Source organism: Dromiciops gliroides, chromosome 5, assembly GCF_019393635.1.
Source record: "Dromiciops gliroides isolate mDroGli1 chromosome 5, mDroGli1.pri, whole genome shotgun sequence".
Taxonomy (NCBI): Eukaryota; Metazoa; Chordata; class Mammalia; order Microbiotheria; family Microbiotheriidae; genus Dromiciops; species Dromiciops gliroides.
In genome coordinates this window covers 288334261-288357031 of record NC_057865.1, presented here as the reverse complement: position 1 = coordinate 288357031, position 22771 = coordinate 288334261, and the positions used below count along the sequence as shown (strand labels likewise).

At 46.3% G+C, this 22771-nt stretch overlaps 1 protein-coding gene across 2 annotated transcripts in view; it reads left to right on the top strand.

Annotated features, from left to right (window-relative positions):
* Positions 1-12494: 12494 nt before the first annotated feature.
* The window catches only part of TMPRSS6 (transmembrane serine protease 6), a 49712-nt gene continuing 39435 nt past the window's right edge, over positions 12495-22771 (top strand). The window contains exons 1-6 of one of the 2 annotated variants that reach the window (XM_043968594.1): positions 12495-13078; positions 16153-16387; positions 17080-17213; positions 17983-18050; positions 20773-20957; positions 22454-22495. In XM_043968594.1, coding sequence (XP_043824529.1) covers positions 16162-16387; positions 17080-17213; positions 17983-18050; positions 20773-20957; positions 22454-22495 — 655 coding nt within the window. In that variant the 5' untranslated portion in view covers positions 12495-13078; positions 16153-16161. The remainder of the gene's footprint in view (positions 13079-16152; positions 16388-17079; positions 17214-17982; positions 18051-20772; positions 20958-22453; positions 22496-22771) is intronic. The other variant, XM_043968595.1, reaches the window with a different exon arrangement.

Sequence of the window (22771 nt, the reverse complement as noted above, 5' to 3'; positions counted from 1 at the left end):
AAGCTCCAAGTCTATGGGCCTGTGATTCTATCTATGATAAGTACAACCCTTTCCAGAGCTGATAATCTGTACTCTAGGGGCCCCTTTAGCTCTAAAGTATATAACCCTGTCATTTTATGGACAGGTATACAATGTTTTTTGATACAAGGTGATCCTGGCAGAGACAGAGAAAGAGTCAGAGAGACAGACATAGAGAGAAAGAGAGAGACAGAGACAGAGAGACAGAGAAAGAGAGAAAGAGTCAGAGAGAGAGGGGGGAGAGAAAGAGAGACAGAGACAGAGAGAGAAAGAGAAAGAGAGAGACAGACAGACAGAGAGACAGACAGAGACAGACAGAGAGCACATGCTGAATAAAGTGCTTTCAGCTGTGGGAGATAGGGAAGGCTTTGTAGAGAAGGAGACCCTTGAAGGAAGAGGTTTGTACTTAGTGGGGCTATGGAAGGAAGATACCTCAGGGACTGGGATGTGGGCTGATAGTCTCCCACTCAAGGCAAGAGTCACTTCCCAATGCTGGGCTTCAGCTACTGAATTAAGATGATGGGATCTGCAATCCCCGACTCACAGGATTGGTATGGGGCTTGAATTTAATCATTCAGGCGATACACCCTCCAGAATCAGCTCCATTTCCACCACCTGGAGGAAGTCTTTCCCTAGACCCCTCAGTTGCTAGTTCCTTCCTGTTGAAGGTTATCTTTCTGCTTATCTACTTTACATGTATCTTCTATGAACCTATAAGTGATGTTGTCAGATTAGAAAGTAAGCTCCTTGAGGTTGGGGGCTGTTTCACTTTTGTATCTATATTCCCAGGCATTAGCAGAATTCCTGGCACACAGCATGTTCTTTTTTTTGGGGGGGGGGTGAGGCAATTGGGGTTAAGTGACTTGCCCAGGGTCACACAGCTAGTAAGTGTCAAGTGTCTGAGGCCGGATTTGAGCTCAGGTCCTCCTGACTCCAGGGCCAGTGCTTTATCCACTGCGCCACCTAGCATGTTCTTAATAAATGACTTTTGAGGGGGCAGCTAGGTGGTGCAGTGGATAAAGCACTGGCCCTGGAGTCAGGAGGACCTGAGCTCAAATCCGGCCTCAGACACTTGACACTTACTAGCTGTGTGACCCTGGGCAAGTCACTTAACCCTCATTGCCCTGCAAAGACCAAACAAATAAATAAATAAAGACGGGTGTATGAGTGGTCGCACAAAGTCATCAGGTTTCCTGATTGGATGAAAGCAAGACAGAGATTGCAGAATTAACCAATGATCTCAGACCAGAGATCCCTGGTGAGTTGATCCCAAACCAACCCAAATATATTTTAAGGAAAAAGATACAATATTTGAGGGCAGGGAGGAGAGCAGGTTTGCTATCTCAAAGAAACTCAGCATTCCAGATTAGAGAGAGTCAAACTTGAGACAAACTAGACCTGAAGACCCAAAGAGTGTCATGATAGCTTAGAAAACGTAAGCTTAGTTTCTATGTAATCCTCTTGAATGTTTGTCTTTGAATATTGAAATGTTCTCATTCACTAATTTTTTAAAGTTCATAAATTTTTTAAAGTGTAGGTACCAATCATCTCTGGAACTGAGTAATTTTCTCTCACTAGCATTTCTTATGACTCCAATGTGGGAAGATATTATTATTTTTAAAGCTGTACTGATGCCTTGTGTTGATACACCGCAGTCATTTCCTGATATACCCCTTCCTTTGAACCTTCTCTTATCACAAAGAAAAACAGCTAAAGAAAAACAAAAAAGCCTACAGATGAAACCAAATGTCTGGCAAGGTATGATCATCTGGCTCCTATGGTCCCTCCTCTTCTCTGCCAAAAAGAAAGAATTATATTTAATCTGTTGTTCTGTAGGATGAAGATTGGACCCTTCAATCAGGAGAGTTCAGCTGATCTCCACTGCCTTTTCTATTTCTAGCAGGCAAATTGTAGAAAATGATAAAAGGTGAAAGTCCTGGGCCTGAGGGGATAGCCCACTTACCCACAAATTGATTTTTAAGGAGGAGTTGGCTCTCTGGCCATATTTGGGACAAGAATAAGATTGTCAAAGCCCAAGACACAGATTTGAGGTTCTTCACATCCTGTTACATTTTTAGTTAGACATTCATTTGTTGAAAGATTGAGCCAATTACTGTATTTATGAATCAATGGCATCATCATAGTCCTTTACATATGTTTAATTTACTGTTCACACATCAATTTATCTGATAATAGGAGTGATATCCAGAAAAACAGGGATTGATAAAAGTATTTAAGACTAAGAGCTATTCCCCAATACATAAATGGTCAAGTACAGAACTGTAGTTCTCTTTCTCACTTCCTCTATTTTGTTTTGTAACTCTCAAAAATCCTTGTTAGAGTACTTTGTATTATTTCTATCTTTCTCATAATTCTGTAAGGTCAACTGAGATACAGACTATGTCTCCTCTAAACTTTACATCATCCTTCCCCAGTACCTGCAAAGAGCTCTGCACACACTAGATTATTTTTGTTGGGGGTCTAGGGGAGTGGAAATAGACATCCTTTACCCCTGGCCAATAGCTTATAAATTAGAAGTCCCTACATCAGCCTTCATCTCAATTTTGTGACCTGTGTTAATACCTCACCATCAGTTTCTTCTATCTGGCTAAGTAGTTTGTAGTCTACTTCTGCACCGCCCCCCCCCTTATCCACTAAGCTCTCCACACTGTTTACTTAGAAACTAATCATGGTCTTTGCTCCTAACAGTTCATGATTCTAAAGTCTGATGTTCCATAATTCAAGGATTTCAAGATCCTATTTAAATTGTATAGAATAGGGGGCAGCTAGGTGGCGCTATAGTGGATAAAGCACTGGCCCCGGATTCAGGAGAACCTGAGTTCAAATCCGACCTCAGACACTTGACACTTACTATGTGACCCTGGGCAAGTCATTTAACCCTCATTGCCCTGCAAGAAATAAATAAAATATTTTTTAAAAAAATAATAAATTGTATAAAATATGAATGTTCCCTAACTCAAATTTGTGGGTTTCCACATAGACGTAAGTTCCTGATAAACAGTGATTGTCAGAAGGGACCAAAGAGGTCATCCAGCTAAACTCTCTCCCCACAAAGGAATCTCCCTCAGAGCATCATAGACATTTGGTCATCTAGACTCTGCTCAAATACTACCAGTGTCTGGAAACTCACTATTTCACAACGCAATCGCTTCATTTTGAAAGGAGCATTTACAAGAACTGTCTCATTTTAAAGAGCACTGGCTGAGGAGCCAAGTGACATAAGGTCTGGCTTTGACTTTATAGCTAACTATCCAGATGACCTTAGATATGGTTATAGATCCCTTCTCTTCTCTGGCTCTCATTTTTCTCATCTGAAGTAGTGGAATTGATGGTCTCTAAAATCCTTTATGTTCTATGAGCAACCGAATGTCTGTCTGGAAACCTGTGGCATGTCAGTTTGTGTCTGTTTCTTGGTGTGGTTAAAGCCAGACCTTCTGTCCATAAGTACACCTGACTCAAAGTTTCCATTGTCACAAACAACGTGAGAAAGTGCTCTTCAAAAAGCCCCAAGCATCTTTCTCAGCCCTTCAGCCCCAGACCACTGCTAGAGAAAGCGGCAGAAAGGCTCATGCCAGAGGGGGTGGTGATGACCACAGCAGGGTTCCTTCTTCAGGCAGATGGATGTCAACTTTTGGGGGAGATGGGGGTTGAGGAGGAATGGATCTGAAGTTTTACGGAAACACCATGGGCATTTTGCAAAAAAAGAAAAAAATCATGATAAGTCCAGGCCAGTGATTCTAAAATGCTAAAATGTAGCTATATATGCAATTGAATAAAAGAATAAATGAAACTTTAATAGGGATTGTTTCATTCATTGTTGGTGGGTCCATATCACTTGGCATAGTGCTTAGCACATATAGTAAGCACTTAAGAAAATATTTGTTGGGGCAGCTAGATGGCGCAGTGGATAGAGCAACGGCCCTCGAGTCAGGAGTACCTGAGTTCAAATCCGGCCTCAGACACTTAATACTTAACTAGCTGTGTGACCCTGGGCAAGTCACTTAACCCCAATTGCCTCACTAAAAAAAAAAAATTGTTGGTTGAAAAAATGGATTTAGATGTGGAAGATACCTTAGAGGCCATCGACTCTGACCTCTTCATCTTAAAGAAGTGGAGCTAAGACCCAGAGAGGGAACCCAGCTCAAATTCTCCCAGCTAGTAAGTGGTGAAGCCAGAATTTGAACCGAAGTCTTGATATGCAGTTACAGAGTTTCAGTCTTAGAAGTTATCTTGTTAAACTCCCTTACTTTATTTTATTTTATTTTTTTGTGGGGCAATGGGGGTTAAGTGACTTGCCCAGGGTCACCCAGCTAGTAAGTGTCAAGTGTCTGAGGTTGGATTTGAACTCAGGTCCTCCTGAATCCAGGGCTGGTGTTTTATCCACTACGCCACCTAGTTGCCCCTTAAACTCCCTTATAATGTAGGAATCATGTTGTCCATTAATGTTTGGTGAATGAGTGAGTTAGTGAATGAATGAATGAATGAATGAATGAATGAATGAATGAATGAATGAATGAATGAAGAGTTTGGAGTAAAAAGATCTATGTGCAAATTCTTACTCTGATACTTGTATGACCAGGAGCAGGTTCATTCCCCACCATGGGCTTTTTCCCCCCTCTCCTGGAAAATGGGGATATTGGAAACAAAACAAAACAAAAAAATTGAAACTTGGGCAGCTAGGTGGCGCAGTGGATAAAGCACCGGCCCTGGATTCAGGAGGACCTGAGTTCAAATCCACCCTCAGACACTTGACACTTACTAGCTGTGTGACCCTGGGCAAGTCACTTAACCCTCATTGCCCCACAAAAAACAAAACAAAACAAAACAATTGAAAATGGGGATATTGGGTTAAATGTTGTCTCAGGTCCCCTTTCTGCTCAGAATATGTGACTCTATGATCATGATTGGGAGTTGGTAGGAAGGGACAGGCTGGAATAGTAAGGGAAGTTGGGGGGCAGAGGTAAGGTTAGGGAGGAAGGTAAGAGGAACATGACAGGAGGTCCAAAATGACCAATAAGGGCATTGAGATGTCTGGCTGGAGGGAGAACACACTCTGGGAAGGAGGAGCAAGTGAGAACTCGGGTCACAAAAATAATTGCATAACTTCCATTCTAGGGTATCCCAGGATTTATAAAGAATATTCTCCAGGTAAGACAGTCAGAGTTATCCTCTGAACGTTCTGAGAAAGAGCTCTGCCCAGTAGTGAAGAATTGTTCCTTTTCTCATTGTTCCCATTTCTCAAACTACTTTTACCAAAACTTCAGGGGAAGAAATGACAAGTTAAACAAAAACTGGTTTTTAAAATCTGAAAATTGGGATGGGTTTTGATAGGAGATAGAGAAAGAAGGCATACATTTATTCATGACTCTCATCAAGGCAGCCCAGGCATTCTAGGAGTCTATCATCTCCCGATTCCACCACCCCATGTGCTTTCCCCAAATCCAAGCCACAAGAGATAATATGGTCTAAGTAGAAAGAGCCTAGGCTAGGGCCCTGGCTCTGCGGTTTAATTTCAGTCATTTTAGCCAAATCACTCTGATTTCCTGAGTCTTTGTTTCTTCTGCCGGATGAGAGTGGGAAGACCAGATGACCATAGCTGATAGATTGTCCGTCATGGTGTCAAGAAGCTCTGGGTTCAAATCCTACCCCTAACACTAGCTGTGTGATGCCAAGCAAGTCTCTCCCTCTCTCTGGGCCCCTGTTTTTCTGCTGCAAAATGATGGGGTTAACTAATGTTTCCTAAAGTCCCTTCCAGCTGTAGACCCCTGCTCCTCTGAGCTCCATGCCCCTTCCCAGCTCTCGTGTTGTAAGTTGCCTGACTAGTTGTTTCTCTTATAGTTTCATCTAGACAACCCTTTACCACAGAGGTGATGTCAGCATCCCACACGTATTTTCAAAGAAATATCATCAAGTCTTAATTTGTCAGCAATTGCCGGGCACAGATCTTGTTTTCCAGGTACCATAACTGACTTTTAGACAAGTCACAATCTGTCTCCCACTGAGAGTCTGTGACATATCCTTGAAAGGGCTTTCAGAAGTCCCCCAAGTCTGGAACATGTCAGCTAGCCTGCTTACCCCGGAAATGGGTCGACTCATCTACCTCATCCCTCGTGATGTTCCTACTTGCCCTGCCAATAGCATCACTTATGCTGTTTGCCACCAGTTTGAGAGCTGGCCCATGGGCTCTGCTGCTATCTGGTTTGGGGCAGGTCACTTAGCCTCCATGAGCTTCGGTTGCCTCATCTGTAAAGTGAAGGGTTTGAGTAGATGCCCTTGGGAGTACCTGTGGTTACTAAGTCTGTGATCCTCAGTACACTGTTGAAAAAGCAAAGGTTAGAGAGAGGGATGATGATGGTGAAATATCTCATTACTTGAGGTAGTGTCTGCTTTGGTAAGAACACTAGATTTGAAGTCGGAAGACCTAGGTTCAGATCCCGGAGACTGCCATTGACTACCCACATGACCTTGGTTGAAACACAACCCCTTTGGGTCTCAGTGTCTTCATTTGTCTTCTTTGATCAGTTACATCTTGCTCTGTAGGCATCCGTGATCAAAGGAGACACTACTGGGGCAGCTAGGTGGCGCAGTGGATAGAGCACCAGTCCTGGATTCAGGAGAACCTGAGTTCAAATCCGACCTCAGACACTTGACGCTTACTAGCTGTGTGACCCTGGGCAAGTCACTTAACCCCAATTGCCCCACCAAAAAACAAAAACCAAAACCCACAAAAACAAGATACTATTTGTAGAATGCTAACTTAGTACATACAGTGCCTGGCACAGAGTAGATGCTTATTTCTTCCCTCCCTATTTTCCTGGAGTACTTTTGGGGGGGTCCCTCTCTGATGTATTTAACAGGTAATATTAGGTATTACAGTAATCTGAAGGCATCATCTGCCTATGATATTTACTCCATGAAGACTAGGACATCAGCTTATCTAAACTGCTCATCTTGCTCAGTGCTCTCTATACAATAAGTGTTTGATAAATGCTTAGCAACTGATCCCAAGGTCCTTTGCAACCTTAAATTCCCTATGATCCCACAGGTAAAAACAGGTCTGCTCACCTGGTATTCAAAGGCCCTTATGTTAGGGACCCACAAAAATCTGGAGGAGGAAGAGGAATGGGGGAAGTGGGGAGGGGGAAAAGGAAGGGAGGGAGGGAGAGAGGGAGGAAGGAAGGAAGGAAGGAAGGAAGGAAGGAAGGAAGGAAGGAAGGAAGGAAGGAAGGAAGGAAGGAAGGAAGGAAGGAAGGAAGGAAGGAAGGAAGGAAGGAAGGAAGGAAAGAGAGAGGAAGGAAGGAGGGAGAGAGGGAGGGAGGAAGAGAGGGAGGAAGGGAAGAAGGAAAGAAGGGCAAGAAGGAGAGAGAAACATTTAATAAGTGTTCCAAATATTAACTCGCAAGAATAGGAACTTTGACTTACACATTTCCGTTCCCCTCCTCAGCATCTCAAATGGGGGCCTACACAAAGCAGATGCTCTTCAAGTGTTTGTTGAAGGAAATGGAACAAAGCATTCTTAGGTCTTTTCATTGAAATTCTCCTTGCCTGGAGTACAAGGGGAGCCTGCCTTTTATTATAATCTTTGCTTTAGCAAATAACATTCTAGACTCATAGAATGCCGGAGCTGGGAGGGACCTCAGAGCAGGAAAGGTCGGAGCTGAGGGGATCCTCAAATTTAGAGCCAGATGGAGCATGGGAATAACGTAATCCAAACCTGTCAGGGTACTAGGAGGAAAGCAGAATAGACAGGTGACCCTCCAGAGCTCACAAGACACACTCCTGTCAGTCAGGACTAAAGCTTACGCCCCGGGGTTCCGGGCCAGTGCTGATCACTCTCATACCTTCTTTCCCAGACACCTCACTGGCTGCCCAGGGGAATATCCTAAGGGCTGTGTCATCCCAGGTTCTCATTACAGAGCAGTCCACACCTCTGGGAGCTGGGCTGACACTCGCCACTCCTCCGTTCATCCCTAGAGTTTTGTCTTCAGCCGGAGGAGCCAGAAATAGGTTTGTCAGAACTGGGGAGGAGACTTCCTTGTGCCTATATCGGGGGCCCTTACACAATCGCTGTGTTTGGTGGCTTTGTGCTTATTCTGGAGGGCTTTTAGAAGGAAGACAGGGTAGACCGGGAGGTGGGAGGTCTGGGTTCAAATCCCCTCCCCCAACACTTAGTACCTGTCCAACACTGAGCAAGTTCCCTCTCTTTTCTAGGCCTTGTTTCCTCATTCATAAAATGAGGAAATTCACCAGATCTCAGGTTTAGAGATCGGAGTGACTGTAGGTGCCATCTAGGACAATCTCTTTGCTGCACAGATGGGAAAACAGAAGTCCTTTCTAGCTCTGGATCCCTCAGCATTTTGGTTTGATTGCAAATTTAGCAACGTTTTCAGTTCCCTTAAAACAAGGAGCTTCTCCTTGGGGTTGACACATCTATTTTTTTTTAAGTGAGGCAATTGGGGTTAAGTGACTTGCCCAGGGTCACACAGCTAGTAAGTGTTAAGTGTCTGAGGCTGGATTTGAACTCAGGTCCTCCTGAATCCAGGGACAGTGCTCTATCTACTGCACCACCTAGCTGCCCCCACACACATCTATTTTTTTAAAATATATTTTGATAATTCTAATTTAATAAAACTGGTTGCATCTGTAATCCTATATATTTTGTTTTATGCATTTAACAACATGATTCCAAGAAGGGGTCCATAGGTTTTCCCACACTGACTGACCCAGGACACACAAGGAGTTAAAAATCCATTCCCTTCAACTGTGGCTTCCTGGCCCTTAGGCTGTCCTTCAGTAGGGAAAGGAAAGGGTCAATGGCTCACTACCTCCCTCATACTCCTAGCAGAGGGTTGAGGCCTATGTGGTCACCTGGGCTCTTGGCTGAGAACCCAGATCCAGAGCACCTGGCCTGTTTGCAGAGGGGAGTGATTGCATAAGCCAGGCTGGTTCTTTGTGACTTTCTATTCAAACATCAGCCTGACCTCTCTATTCCGTGGAGGGACCTCCCCTCTGTGAAGCCACAACCCTCAGAATGGGTCTGGGGAGCTTTGGGGGAGAGGGAGGGAGGAGGGGGCTTGTCATTCTTGGGGCCTCTGCTTGTAGTCCCCAGATAGGGTCTCCACTACCACTGCTGCTTCCCACCCCAACTCTCTGCTGAGTGCTCACGTGGCAAACACACCGATGTCTCATTAGCTTCACCCACCACTCATTTCCTTTTCACCGACAGGTAGGGGTTGTCCCTATGGTGAGGGGTTGTCCCTTTGGGAATAGATGGAGGGAGGGACTAACAATCATCCCCAAAGGCTGAGGGGAGGGTTGTTTCTGTGGGTATGAGGAGGGGGTCATGACACAATGGAAAGAGCAGAGGCCCTGAAGTCAGGTTAGCTGAGTTTGAACCCTGCCTCTGAAGCTTACAACCTCTGTAACCTTAGACAAAGTCCCCTGATCTCTCTAGGCCTTAGCGTTCTCATCGGTCAAATGGGAGGGCAGTTGAACTTAATGGCCTTTTAAAGTTTATATAACAGTTTCATCTGTTATATAAACGTCTCCATGGCTTCTGAGGTCCCTCTTAGCTCTGGATCTATGAGATCCTCTTCACCTGGGAACAGAGGATTCATATCTTCTCTAAGACAAATGAAGAAGGGGCAGCTAGGTGGCTCAGTAGATAAAGCACTGGCCCTGGATTCAGGAGGAGCTGAGTTCAAATCCGGCCTCAGACACTTGACACTAGCTGTGTGACCCTGGGCAAGTCACTTAATCCTCATTGCCCCGCAAAAAAGGAAAAAAAAAAAAGACAAATGAAGGGTTCAAAGTTTGTTCTAGGGTAATAATGGTGGACTGTAATGTAGTAGTATATAATGGAGGTGGGCTAATAATCCCCAAGGCTATTCCTGGGAGTGACTAAAGACTGACCCCCATGAGGATAAGGACACCAAGGATGTACCGAGGGTGGTGAAGGACCAGAGGCAAGTGAAAAGCCAAGGACCGTTCTAGGTGAGGGAAGAACTTAGTGGTCTTCTTTGAGAAGAAGGGGGCAAAAGGGGCTAGAACTATTCCTAAGGTAAGGACAAAAACTCTATTTATAAGACAGAGAACCTCAGAGCTTCGTGGGGCTGGGGATTCTCTTCTTGGATGCTAAGGGCAAGACTGAAGTGTAGGCTAGAAGCTGGAGCTCTGGAGAGAGAGATGCCAAGATAAACACCAGCCACTTTTTCCCCTCTCTGCCCCACACATACCTAGCACCTGCTGCAAATGCTGACCAATACCCATAAGCCCCTGGGCCTTTGGAGAACTTATCAGTGCAGGTCCCAACTGAGGCAAGCCTCAGAAGTCGCCTAGTCCAGTCCCCTCACTTTTCAGAGGAATAAGAGGAAGCCCAGAGAGGCATGAATTCCAAGGTCATCCAGGGAGTTGTTATTGTCTGTGCATCGACTAGGAGCCAGAAGCAAGAACAGAAATCATCTAGTAGTTTCACCCCCTTGTTCTATGGATAAAGAAACAGGCCTGGGAAGTTTAAATGACAATTTCTGACAGGTCTAGGACTAGCACCCCGAATAGTCTGACTAGGCCCCTAACCCTGGGTCAGTGGTCAATCTGCCACATCACTTTCCTTCCCTAGAAAGAAAGGAGAGATACACATGCCTCCTATGAGGAAGGTGAGGCAAACGGGGTGTTCTGTCTCCTAGACAAACAAGCTAAAGTGACTCGCCCAGGGTCACACAGCTACTTAAGTGTCTGACTCTGAATTTGAACTCAGGTCTTTCTGAATCCAGGCTCAGCACCCTAGCCACTGGACTGCCTAGCTGCCTACTTCCTGATGCTGTGACCTGGGATGAGTCATTTAAACTCCCTAACCCATTTCTTTTTTATCTATAAAATAAGTTAGATCACCAGATGATTTCTAAGATTCCTCCTGGCTTCACATCCTGTGGTCTGATGAATGAATGGCAAGTTTGTCTACCAGCCAATCAATCCATCTACTCCCCCACACTGAGCCACCAGTCTAGGGGAACCAAAGGTCCACTGACCCATGGGAGAGACAAGGGATAGAGAAGCCCTTGTTCGTGAGGGGTTCTAGTCTAGCTAGGGAACAAGAAGATGAGAGAAGAAAGACCAGGCCAGTGCCTGGTTTTCAGAGCATTGTTGGAGCCTATGGTGCAGCCCCACACTCAGACCCCTTGCCCTTTCTCCCAGCCCTGCCTGCACAAGTTGATCTCATTCCCCCAACTGTCTCCTCTTCCTACAGGGGTAACCAGGGGTTCTTAAAATGAGGTTCCAGACTTATTTTTAAATATTTTGATGACTGTGTTTCAATACGATTTGTTTATTTTATGCATTTAAAAGCATAAGTCTGAGATGGGATCCAACCTGTCAAGTAGAGCCAGGACTTAGAAAAAGATAAAGCTCTTGGGGCAGCTAGGTGGTGCAGTAGATAGAGCACTGGCCCTGGAGTCAGGAGGACCTGAGTTCAAATCCAGCCTCAGGCACTTGACACTTACTAGCTGTGTGACCCTGGGCAAGTCACTTAACCCCCATTGCCCCGCCAAAAAAAAAAAAAAAGAAGATAAAGATCTTGGGCTGGAATCTGTGGCCAGGAAGGACAATGTGGCCTCCAGTGGGGACTTGGAGATGGTTTAGGGTCAAGGAGCTGAGATCAGGCGGAGGAGAGCCTGACTCTGAGTTACCCGTAGTGTGCCTGCCCTACTTCCTCCTCAGCCCCACCCCCACCAGCCCCATTGGTCTCCTTCCCCTCCCCCCTCCCCCTTTCTGCTTACTCTCTTAGAAAGGGCAACATGGGGTAGTCGAAAGGCTTCTCCATGGGAGACACACTTGGTGGGCTCTGCGCAGTAGATCTGTCCCTCTGGGTAAGTCACTTCTCTCTGAGCCTCAGTCTCCTTAGCTGTAAAGTGGGGGCAATCCTACCCATCTTACCTGCCTCTCAAAATGAGATCACAGAGACTGCACGTGCTGCCTAAGGAGGTCCCATTTCTGTAGGGTTGTAAGTAAGGCTTGCAGAGGTCATCTCTGGGGGAACTGTCAAATCCATTCTACAGGTGAGGAAGCAGGGACCAGACAGAAGTGGGGTCTTGCCTAGGTCAGACACAGGAATGTGCTCTGTGCTCCAAGTGAAAGATTGTTTGTACTGCACCCCCCTTGTCTCTCCTAGTTACGCCCGTATAAGACCACCACATCCGTGGATTTTTGGCACACACGTGGATGCACATAGCCCAGCATGCATAAACATACACAGACGTGCACACGTACATGCACATGCACACAGCTACAGCTAATGCCAAATCTGTCCTCTCTGGCTTGGGTTCACAGACCTCGGGTTAGATAAAACAGAGCTAGCTACGGTGCCCCAAGGAAAGAGACCATCAGCAGAATTTACCCTCGTGTCTGCTGCCTTCTCCATATATTGGGACACACTTTCTTAGGCTCCTCTGGGCTGTGTGCCTTTGAACCCATTTACTGGAGGGACCAGGCCAGGCAGGGGCCGGCCAGCATGGGACGCACACACGTGTGTCAAACAAGCTGGCAGGGCACGCCCCGAGTCCATCCACACACTCCGTGCCTTCAGCCCCTCCTCGAGATCCTAACGGGACCTGGGAACAGCAGGTGTAACCAAGAACTCAGACGTCACTAGGCAACTAGGACTCCCCTGGGGGAGAACTTCAATCTCCCCGCACCTGCCTTTCCCGGGGGTGCCCATGGAAGGCAGGGGCGGGGGCTGGCTTCCTTCCCCAGCTGTTTACAGCATCAACGAGCTGATCCCAGCCCACTGGGGTCCCCCCCCAGCCCTGGAGAAGCACAATATTCTCTGCTTGGTCCAGACTGGCAGAGGGAGCTGGAGGTGCCCGGCGCTATGGAGCCAGGGGCCCTGGGCCAGGGGGGACAAGGGCCGAAGCAAGAGGCCATGGTGTCCGGTCATTGATCTGGGGCCCAGGAGGGGGGGAGCAGGGGGAAAGACCTTGAGCCTGGACAAACAGGGCCTGCTGTGGCCTGCACTCCGGCCCTGCCCTACCTGTGGCTTACAAAGGTAAGTCAGGTTCTCTGGGAGCCCCCTCCCTTCCTTCTCAGGGTTGGTGGGGGGCAGAGGGGAAGCTGGGACCTACATCCTCACCGTGTGGTGAGGGGATGGGGGGAGGGGCAGTGTCCTCTCATATTGAGGCATCAAGGACGGCAGAGGGACTGGGATGAGTGGGGGAGGGACAGACACAGAGAAACATGGCCTAGAAGGGAGAGGAAGGAAGCCGAGAAATGATGGTGGCCAGGGCTTCTTAACCCTTTCGGCATGTCCTGGACCCCTTGGGCAGGCCGGCAGCCCTTCTGCCAATAATGCTTTTAAAGGCATAAAATAAAATGCACGGATTCTCAAAGGAAACCTGTTCTACTGAAATAAAAGTGGATTTGCTTTTCCCCATTCACGTGCACAGATCCCTGAATTGTACCCACGGGGCTCAGGGGCCGAAGGCCTGGTCTAGCCCAGACCCCTCACTTGTCAGATGAAGAAACCAAGGCCTGGAGAGAGAAATGGGTACAATGGGAGCCAAGACTCAGAGTACCTGGGTTGAAATATTGTCTCTTGGGCTTACTTGCTACTCAGGTGATCACAGGGAAATCGTTTAACTTTCCCCAAATGTAAAAGTTGGGGCTGAATGAGATGGTCCCTGAGGCCCCTTCCAGGCCTAGGGCCTGGATTCTATGACTTTCCCAGGGTCACAAAGGGAGCCATGGTCAGACAGCCATCCTCATTCACAGTCCAGAATTCTTGCTTCCCATTAGGCTGCTGAGCCCTGGATTAGGGGATGGGGGATCATTCTGTCACATCCATTTAACTAATGCTGCCAAGGACGTGCACAGCAGAGGTCACCTCTGGTGAGAGGGGCGGAGTGGCACAGTCCACCCCTGCCAATGGCTCCCCGGATCCTCCCTTCATTGCATCAGAGGCCAGCCTGCATCCTGCTGCCCACCCCACTCCACCCCTGGCAGCTGGGTAAAGTTGGGGTCTATACAGGCTTAGGGATGCCCACTGGCCTGTTCTCATATTGGTCTGGAGCTACTGGGCACAGCAGCCCTGGCCCCTGCTACATCAACCTCTAGCCAAGTGTCCACAGGGACAGGGCACTTTTCTGCCAATCCCCTCATTTTAGAGACAGGAAACTGAGGCCTGGGGAGACTGGGTGACCTAAGAGCCACGGAGGTAGTCAGTGGTAGAGACAGGATTCAAACTCAGGTCCTCAGATGCCAAATCTGGCCCTCTCTCCACTCTATCCTTTGTCCATAGGGACTCAGGGTTTGGGGGGAGCAACAAGAGGGACTGCGGCTTTGAGGACAGAGCCTTTAAAAGCCAATCACCAGGGCAGCTAGGTGGCACAGTAGATAAAGCACCTGCCCTGGATTCAGGAGGACCCAAGTTCAAATCTAGCCTCAGACACTTGACACTTACTAGCTGTGTGACCCTGGGCAAGTCACTTAACCCTCATTCCCCCCCCCAAAAAAAAGCTGATCACCAGAGCATACATATATTTGCACATGCATGTATATGTACATATATATGTATACATGTGGAACATTTTGGTGTCCTGTTGTAAATAGAATACCAGGGAGAATTGAGTGAAAGTCCCATCTCTGATGTATATGTACTGTGTGACCCTGGGCAAATGACTTAACCTCTCAGTGTGCCAGGCAAGGGAGACCATAAATCACAAAGAAAGTGTGGATCTGCATCGGGAGGGGATTTCCTCACTTGGACATTCCCTATATCAATGAGGTCTCAAGTCAGTCCCTATGTATGTGGCCATGGGGTCTATATGGATCTCTATGTGGATGTGGATGTGTGTATGTATAATTATATGTGCATGTTCATTTGTATATGTATATCGTGTATGCCTATGGATGTGTGGCTATATGTATGAGCATGTATATATATATATATATATTATGTATATTGCATAAGTGGGTGTATGGATTGTATATATACACATGTGTATATCAATATCACGTGGATTGCCTTTCTAGCTGGGCGATCATGGGACTCTTAGCCCTCACAAGCTTCAGTTTCCACATTTATGACGGTGAGGCTCAGATGCCTGTAGCACCCACCTCACCGCACTGCTATGAAGACAGTGCTTTGTGAGCCTTGACTTTTCTTTGAGGGTCGGGGGAGATGTCTCTTGTAGTCAGGCACAACTCGAGTACTACTTATGATATCAGAGTTGTCTGGGGCACTGAGGAGGGATGGAAGATGTTGGAAGAGCCACTGCCGTGGTGAACGCGAGAGTGTGTTGTTAAAGGATTACTTTGCAGTGGTGAGGGCCTGGTTGAGCTTATGCAGCATGAATCTCCAGTGGGCCCGGCTAGCACATATTTGTGACTTTCACCCAGTTGGTTCGGCAACGAGTGACCAAGATGGTGGGAATGATCCCAGGCTGAGACTTGGCGGTGCAAGGTTAGTCATAGGAAAAGGACACCCAGGACATCAGAAAGTTCAGCTGGTTCACTTAAGGGGTCAAGAAGGGAGAGTGTGGCCTATGTAGGGGTGATGACTTGAGAAAGAACCAAGAGGCCTGGAGGTTAAGGTGTGAATGAAGGACAGGGTTCAGTGTTATAATAGAGAGGGAGAGAGGGGCAGAATGACAACTGATTGTGTTCAGATAAAGGAATCTCAGAGTTCTTGAATGATGAAGTGGAACATGTGGGTGATGGCCTACTAGGGGAAGAATACTAGATTAAGGGGGCGGCCCTGGATTCAGGAGTACCTGAGTTCAAATCCAGCCTCAGACACTTGACACTCACTAGCTGTGTGACCCTGGGAAAGTCACTTAACTCCCATTGCCCCATAAAAAAAAAAAAAAAGAATACTAGATTAAGAAGCAGAGATTCTTGGGTCCTCACAACTTGTGAAAAAGGTACTTGCGGATATTATTATCACTTTACAGGTGAGGAAACTGAGTCACAGAAAAGAGAAATAACTTGCCCAAAGACACAGAAGTGGTATCAAAGACAGGATTTGAACCCAGATCCTCTGACTTCTTTCTACCATTGGCACATGTGAGCCATTGGGGCTGGTCAGTCTGTCTCCCCATAATGCTCCTTCTTCTCTTTTGTCAGAAGTCCAGGATGGCGGATGAAGAACAGAGGGGCAATGGGCAGGCAGTCCGAGCGCAGTTATATGGAGTGGATGTGGAGGAGCCAGGGCCCAACCAAAGAGTCCAGGGCCCTGTTGAGAAGGCAAAAGCCACTGATGACCCCAAGAGAAGAGGACGGAATTACATCCGCCTGGCCCCTCTGTGGCTTGCCCTGCTGATGCTGGCAGCAGGTGGAGTCCTGCTCTGGTATTTCCTAGGTAACTGAAGGCTAAGACATTGGGGGTGGAGATGAGACCTGGAACTAACACTTGGCAAATGGAGCTTTGCCACAAGGTGCCGATTTCTAGCATGGTGTGTTTCCTCTCTGATAAAACGGACAGCATGAAGCTCACACCTGTCCCCAGCTAGTACCTATAGGGTTCTATGATGGTGGTACCCCCTCTCAAGCAGCCTTCCTCCCTCATCCCTAACCCTGACCAATTTTCTTTGAGATGAGATAAGTGGCCCCTTCCTAGTGTGACTCTACCTGCCACAGGATTGTCCTTTGTGCTTCCCAGGTCACCTCCCAACTCAAATTTTCCCATGGGCAGTGATGTCAAGTTTCAGCTCTAATGGCTACAGGGGTCATTATAATTAGGGATCTGCTAGTTGGCTGGGGCCTGAGGGAGAAGAACTGGAGAAGCCAACCCTCAAGGTCAAGAATAAATACCTGGGATTGGTGCGGCTCAGGCCAGTAGAGTTAGAGTAAATTGGTGGCAGTTTCAGGGAGGCAGATTCTGCCTTGAGATAAGGGAAGACTTGGGAACAATGAGAGCCCACGAGGGAGCTGACTGCTTTGGGAGTCAGTGCTTTCCCTGTCCCTGGAAGTGTTTGAGACTTAATGACCACTTTTAACATGGTCCCCATCCCCTAACTCTGCCAGGCTAACCCCCAGCTCTGTTCTGAGCAGGATACAAGAGAGAGGTGACAGTCAGCCAGTTGTACTCAGGAAGCATCCGGGTGCTTAATCGACATTTTTCCTTGGACCTCTCCCGCCGAGAATCCAGTGCCTTCCGCAGTGAAACTGCCAAAGCTCAGAAGATGGTAGGAAAAGGGTGAAGGGGAGAAAAGGATGGGTGAAAGCTAGTGGTTTTAGGAGGTGGGCTGAAGAGGACAGGAAGGCTTCTGGGATAGGAACTGCCCAGGACAGAAAGGTCAAAAATAATAATTCTGAGAAATGGGTTGGCTCCTGAATTGGGAAGGCATGGGCTGCCATCTTGGAAGAAGATGGCAAGGAACCACGTCACTTCAGGACAGTCTGTGATTCAATTAGAGTGCACACCATGTACAGAGAGCCCTGTGCTAGGCACTGTTGGGGGAGGAGGAGACAGAGATAGGATGAGATGTAGTCTTTGGTCTTGAAGGAAGGTTAGAATCACAAGGGTCTAAAGATGCTTGCAAAGGGATTTATAAGAGAGTGGATGCTAACAGAAGGCTTGACATGTCCATAAATGCTGAGGAGTGAGAGCCACCCATAGGATACATGGAGTTAAATGGGATAAATTAGGAAGGGTTTCATGGGATGGAAATGGAACAGGGAACAGTGTGCTGGAGCCAAATTTTACCTCAGAAAAAGCCAAACTCTGTAAATTAGAGCTTGGTTTATTGCTTAGTGGCTTTCAAAGCTTAAGAAAGTGTTAATGATATAAATTAAATTAAAAGTGTCTCATGCATATAATCCCCCCCAACTTGAGAACTGGTTATTAAATATTTATCAGCACACAGCAGGGAAGAGCAGTCAGGCAATGGGAGAAAGTTCTGGGTGGGAGTGTGTGCGTGTGAAGGGAATGACAAATGAGATTTCTTTTCCCAGCTCAGGGACCTCATCTTTGCCACCCACCTGGCCCCATACTACAACTCGAGCACAGTGTATGCATTTGGGTGAGTCATGGACCCCCACTCCCCTCCTCTCCAGCCTCCTCTTGGGTGGAAACAGTCAAGAACCATTAAAGCTGGAAGAGATCTGAGAGATCATCTTATATGAGGCTCTCATACTTCATTGGGTCCCTCAGGTCATATAATGTTCTCCTTGCTTCAGAGGAATATTTCACTGAATTAACAAGGTTTTGTGAAAATTAAAGGTAAGATTGAATGGCTTGAGTTCTTAAGTGGGGGATAGGGAGGAAGGAAGAGAATTTGGAACACAAAGTTTTAAAAATTGATGCTAGAATTTGTTTTTACATGTAAGGTGGGGGAAAATCCTAAATAAATAAACAGATGAATGGATGAATGAATACACAAATAATAAATAAATGAGTAAATGAATGAATGAATAGATGAGTAAATAAATAGATGAGCAATAAATAAATAAGTGAATGAATGAATAGGTAGATAAATGGATGAGTAGATGTGTAAATGAATGAATGGATGGATGAATGCATAAATAAATAGATAAACAAGTAAGTAGGCAAATAAATAAATAAATATGAATGAATGAATAGATAAATAAACAAATGAATGAATAAATGAATTAGTGAATGAATAAATGAATGAATGAATGAATGAATAAAAGAAAATTAAAGGCAAGAGTAGGACCTATAGCTGATAGGATAGATAAATGTGCTGTAAAGGACCTCAGAAGTCATTGAATCTAATATCCTCAGTTTACAGATGAGGAAACTGGCACTTGGAGAAATTAACCAATCAGTCCAAGATCACCGAGGTGGCAAGTGGCTGAGCTGGGATTTGAACCACAATTCTCTGACTCCAAATCCAGTGTTTTCCCATTATGCCACACTGTTTCTCAATGAGTGATAGACTCTAAAAATAAACCAGTTTTTGATGTTTCCAATCAAATAACTATTTCAGTAGAATTGGTTCCTTTCAAATCCTTTGCATGCATTTACAAATTTAATTCTGAGATGGGTCCATAGACTTCACCAGAATAATGTCCTGAGGGATCCATGACATAAAAGGTAAAGAGCTTCTGACCTAGACTAAACTCCTTAATGGAGAGAGGAAGGAAAGGAGGATGGGAAGAGTTAAATGACTTTCTTAAAGTCCCCCCTGAAATTACTTTGCATCTACTTTGCATTTATTTATCTGAGGATATGTTTCCCCCAATAGACTATAAACTTTCTGAGGACAAGAATTGTGTCCCTTTTTGTCTCTTGACTCCAGTGCCTAATGCAGTTTGTAGAATCATAAATTTGGAGCTGGAAGGGAACTTGGAGGTCATCTAGCATAACCTCTACATCACAGACTATAAGTTTACAGCCATAAAGGCTCAACCCTCACTTTATAAATGAGGAAAGTGGAACCCCCTTTGAGGTTAATTAATTCACCCAAGATCATATAGGTATTAACTGGCAGAGCCTACATTTGAACCCATGTCCTCTGCCTCTGAATTCAGCCCTCTTTCTGTTGGACCACATTGTGCCTGGCTTATGGGAGCCACCTAGAAATGTTTGCTGAACCAAATGAAATTGAAATGACTGTCCCAGGGTCTAGTAAGCACCAGAGCCAGGACTAGATCCCAAGATTCCCAACAAAGGTGATCTCGTGATGCTTCAAGAGAAACAAAGTGTGCAGAGAGAGGGAGGCAACATTCCTACTGTCCTTTGTCCTGCTCAGACCACATCTGGAGAACCAGGGTCATTTCTGGATGATGTATTTTAGGAGGATACTGGCAAGTTGGAGAGTGTCCAGTGGAGAGCAAACAGAAAGATGCAGGGTACTGAAAACCACGGAATGGAAGGATGGGTAGAAGGAAGGAAGGAAGGATGTTTAGCTTGGGGAGTGATGCAACTTTGATCTCTAAATATCTGAAAGGCTGTTGGGTAGAAAGGTGATTAGATGTGTTCTGCTTGGCCCCAGAGGGTAGAACTAAATCAGGGAGGCAGATTTTTGGCTCAGTGGAAGAGAAAGTTTCCCCACAATTAGAGCTTCCCATAGTTGAATAGGCTGCCTTGTTCAGGATCATCATCCAGTAGTGAGCTTCTCATCACTCTGGGTGTGCACAGGCTGAATGACCACTCCTGAGGCACATGATGGGGAGTCTTATTTCTTTTAGGTTTGTAGAAGATGACTTCCAAGATTCTTTACAATTAAATTCAAATGAATTTAACAAACAGGTATTAAGTACCTGGAGTTTCCATACTGCCTAGGTCCCAAAATCAAAGAACTGTTCAAGCTGGAAGGACCCTTGGAACATACTAGAACTTAAGAATGTCAGAGGTCGAAGAGACTTTGGAATGTCAGAGCTGGGAGGGCCCTTAGAACAGGGAATGTCAGAAATAGACTTTAGAAGAAGAGAACAGGGAAGGTCAGAGCTAGGCGGGGCCATAGAATATATAATGTCAGAGCTTGGAAGGACTTTAGAACATAGAATGATGGGGAGGAAATTTAGGACCTTAAGTATCAACCAGTCCTACCCACCCCCCACCCCCATCTTACAGATGGGAAGACTGAGACACATAAAAAAGAGACAGGATGGAGGAGGCCTGGAGTCATTGAATTTGAAAGGCTCTGGATCTATGTGTCATCCCATGAGTATTTTTATATTCATCCCCTTTTCCAGGGATTGTCTGGCTACTCCCACCTAGCATCCTAAACAATTTAGAGGAGGAGGAGGCCAGAGTAATGCTGACTTCTTCCTCCTTAGGGAAGGGCCTCTGACCTGCTTCTTCTGGTTCATTCTCCAAATCCCTGAGAGCCACCGTCAGATGCTGACCCCTGATGCTGTGAAGGAGGTGCTGATGGAACAGCTGCTGTCCAATGCCAACGAGACAAGCGGCACACCTGATCAGGAGGAGTATGAGGTGGATCCTGGGGGCCTTGTTCTTCTGGGTCAGTATGGTCAGGGTGGGCTCAAAGGCTGGAGGGCCCTGGGAGGTCATGGGGACAGGCAGGCTTCCTCTCCCCCACATAACAGAATAAAGCTGAGCAAGGAAAGGTGAAGAGAGAACAATGGGGGAGAAAAGGGACTGTCTGGGAGGATGGGCATGGGCGAGCAGCTGTATTCACAGGGACAAGAGCCCTGGCAGCTTCTCCAGGCTTTCCTTTCTTCGGTGCCTGCTCGGGCACCTAGCACAGGGCTCTGCACACGCCAGACACTTACTAAATATTGGGCTGGACTGAAAGGTGACATGGGCTCATTCATCCATTCATTCAACAGATATTTTCTTGAGCTCCTCCTACTTCAGAGGCTCAGGCTAGACACAAGGAAGGCACAGTTTGGGTCAGGTAGAATTCAGCATCTGCCCTCAGGAATATGCCAGGAAATCCTTGAGCAAAGCACTGAGCTCTCAGTGACTAAATGAGGGAGGGTGAAAAGAAGTTAACCCCAGTGATCCAACCAAGTGCCTTCTGAGAGCCTCTACCTGTTGGGCCAATGGGTCATAGAAGCCAAGAGCCAGAAAAGACTTTGGAAAGCATCCTGCCGGAGCCTTCCAGGAACAGGCATCCCCTCTGCCCATCTCTGGGAAGGGCTCATCCAGCCTCTGTTTAAAGCTCACTCTACTCTCTACTGCACATTGGGTTTTTTCTTTTAAAAGATCTAATTATTTAGAAAGTTTTTCCTTTTAGGATCATTGAGTTGGGAGGGATCTTCGAGACTGTCTCTATTGAGTGGGTCTAGATGGAGATGAAGAGCTCCAAACTGTGAATCCTGTAGTCTAGAGCTACCCTCTCCTTTTACAAATGAGGAAATTGAGTCCCAGAGAAGTGAAAAGCTATTTGACCAAGGTCACATAGGTAGCAAATAGCAGATTTAAAGTCCAGCTCTCTCTCTCTCTCTCTCTCTCTCTCTCTCTCTCTCTCTCTCTCTCTCTCACTCTCTCTGTCTCTTGTTGGGAACTCCTACTGAAAAAAATCTCCCCACTGATATAAATTATCACCTATTCTCTACCTTACAACCTTAGAGGCTTTCCTCAGAGTCCTGAGAACTGAAGTGACTTGTCCAGGGCAACAAAGCCTCTAAGTACCAGAACCTGAGTCTTTGTAACTCCAAGCTCAGTTCTCTGCTAATGCTACAAAAACCTTTCCTTTCCCCTCCTCCTTCGCCTCCCCCTAGTCCTGCCCTCCGGGGCCGAGTTTGGCTCAGATTACTAGTGGGTCTGATTCTTTGGAAGGAATGAGGCTTCGTGAGCACAGACTAGAGGAGCAAATTGATAAGAGAGGAAGGGTGAACATAGGGCAAGACATAAGGGGGAAGGAGGAATAGAACCCCCACTCCCCACATACAAACATGGGGCTCCAGGTATCACTGCTCTGGGAGTTTGATTTGATTTCATTTTCTTTGACTTTTGCTTCCATTTATTTCTTCCTTTATTCCTTTTTAACAGAGACCAGTGTGAAAGACATAGTTTTGCTGAATTCTACACTGGGTAGGCAACTTTTGTCTCCCTTTGCTTTTTGAGTTTCCTTATTTTGCTTGGATGGGCTTCTGAGGAGCAAGGAGAGGTAGGGGAGGGCATAGGACTCACTGGGTGTGCAGCAGGGACATACCTGGGGTAGTGCCAGTGTAAGAAACCTATAGAACCTTAAGATACGGCTCACAGATGTGCATGTTCATGGATTGATGAGTTGTATGCAATAGAGGTGGTGTATACATGTATATCTGTAGCCACTGGGTGTATAGATCTCCAAGTATGTTTACTTCG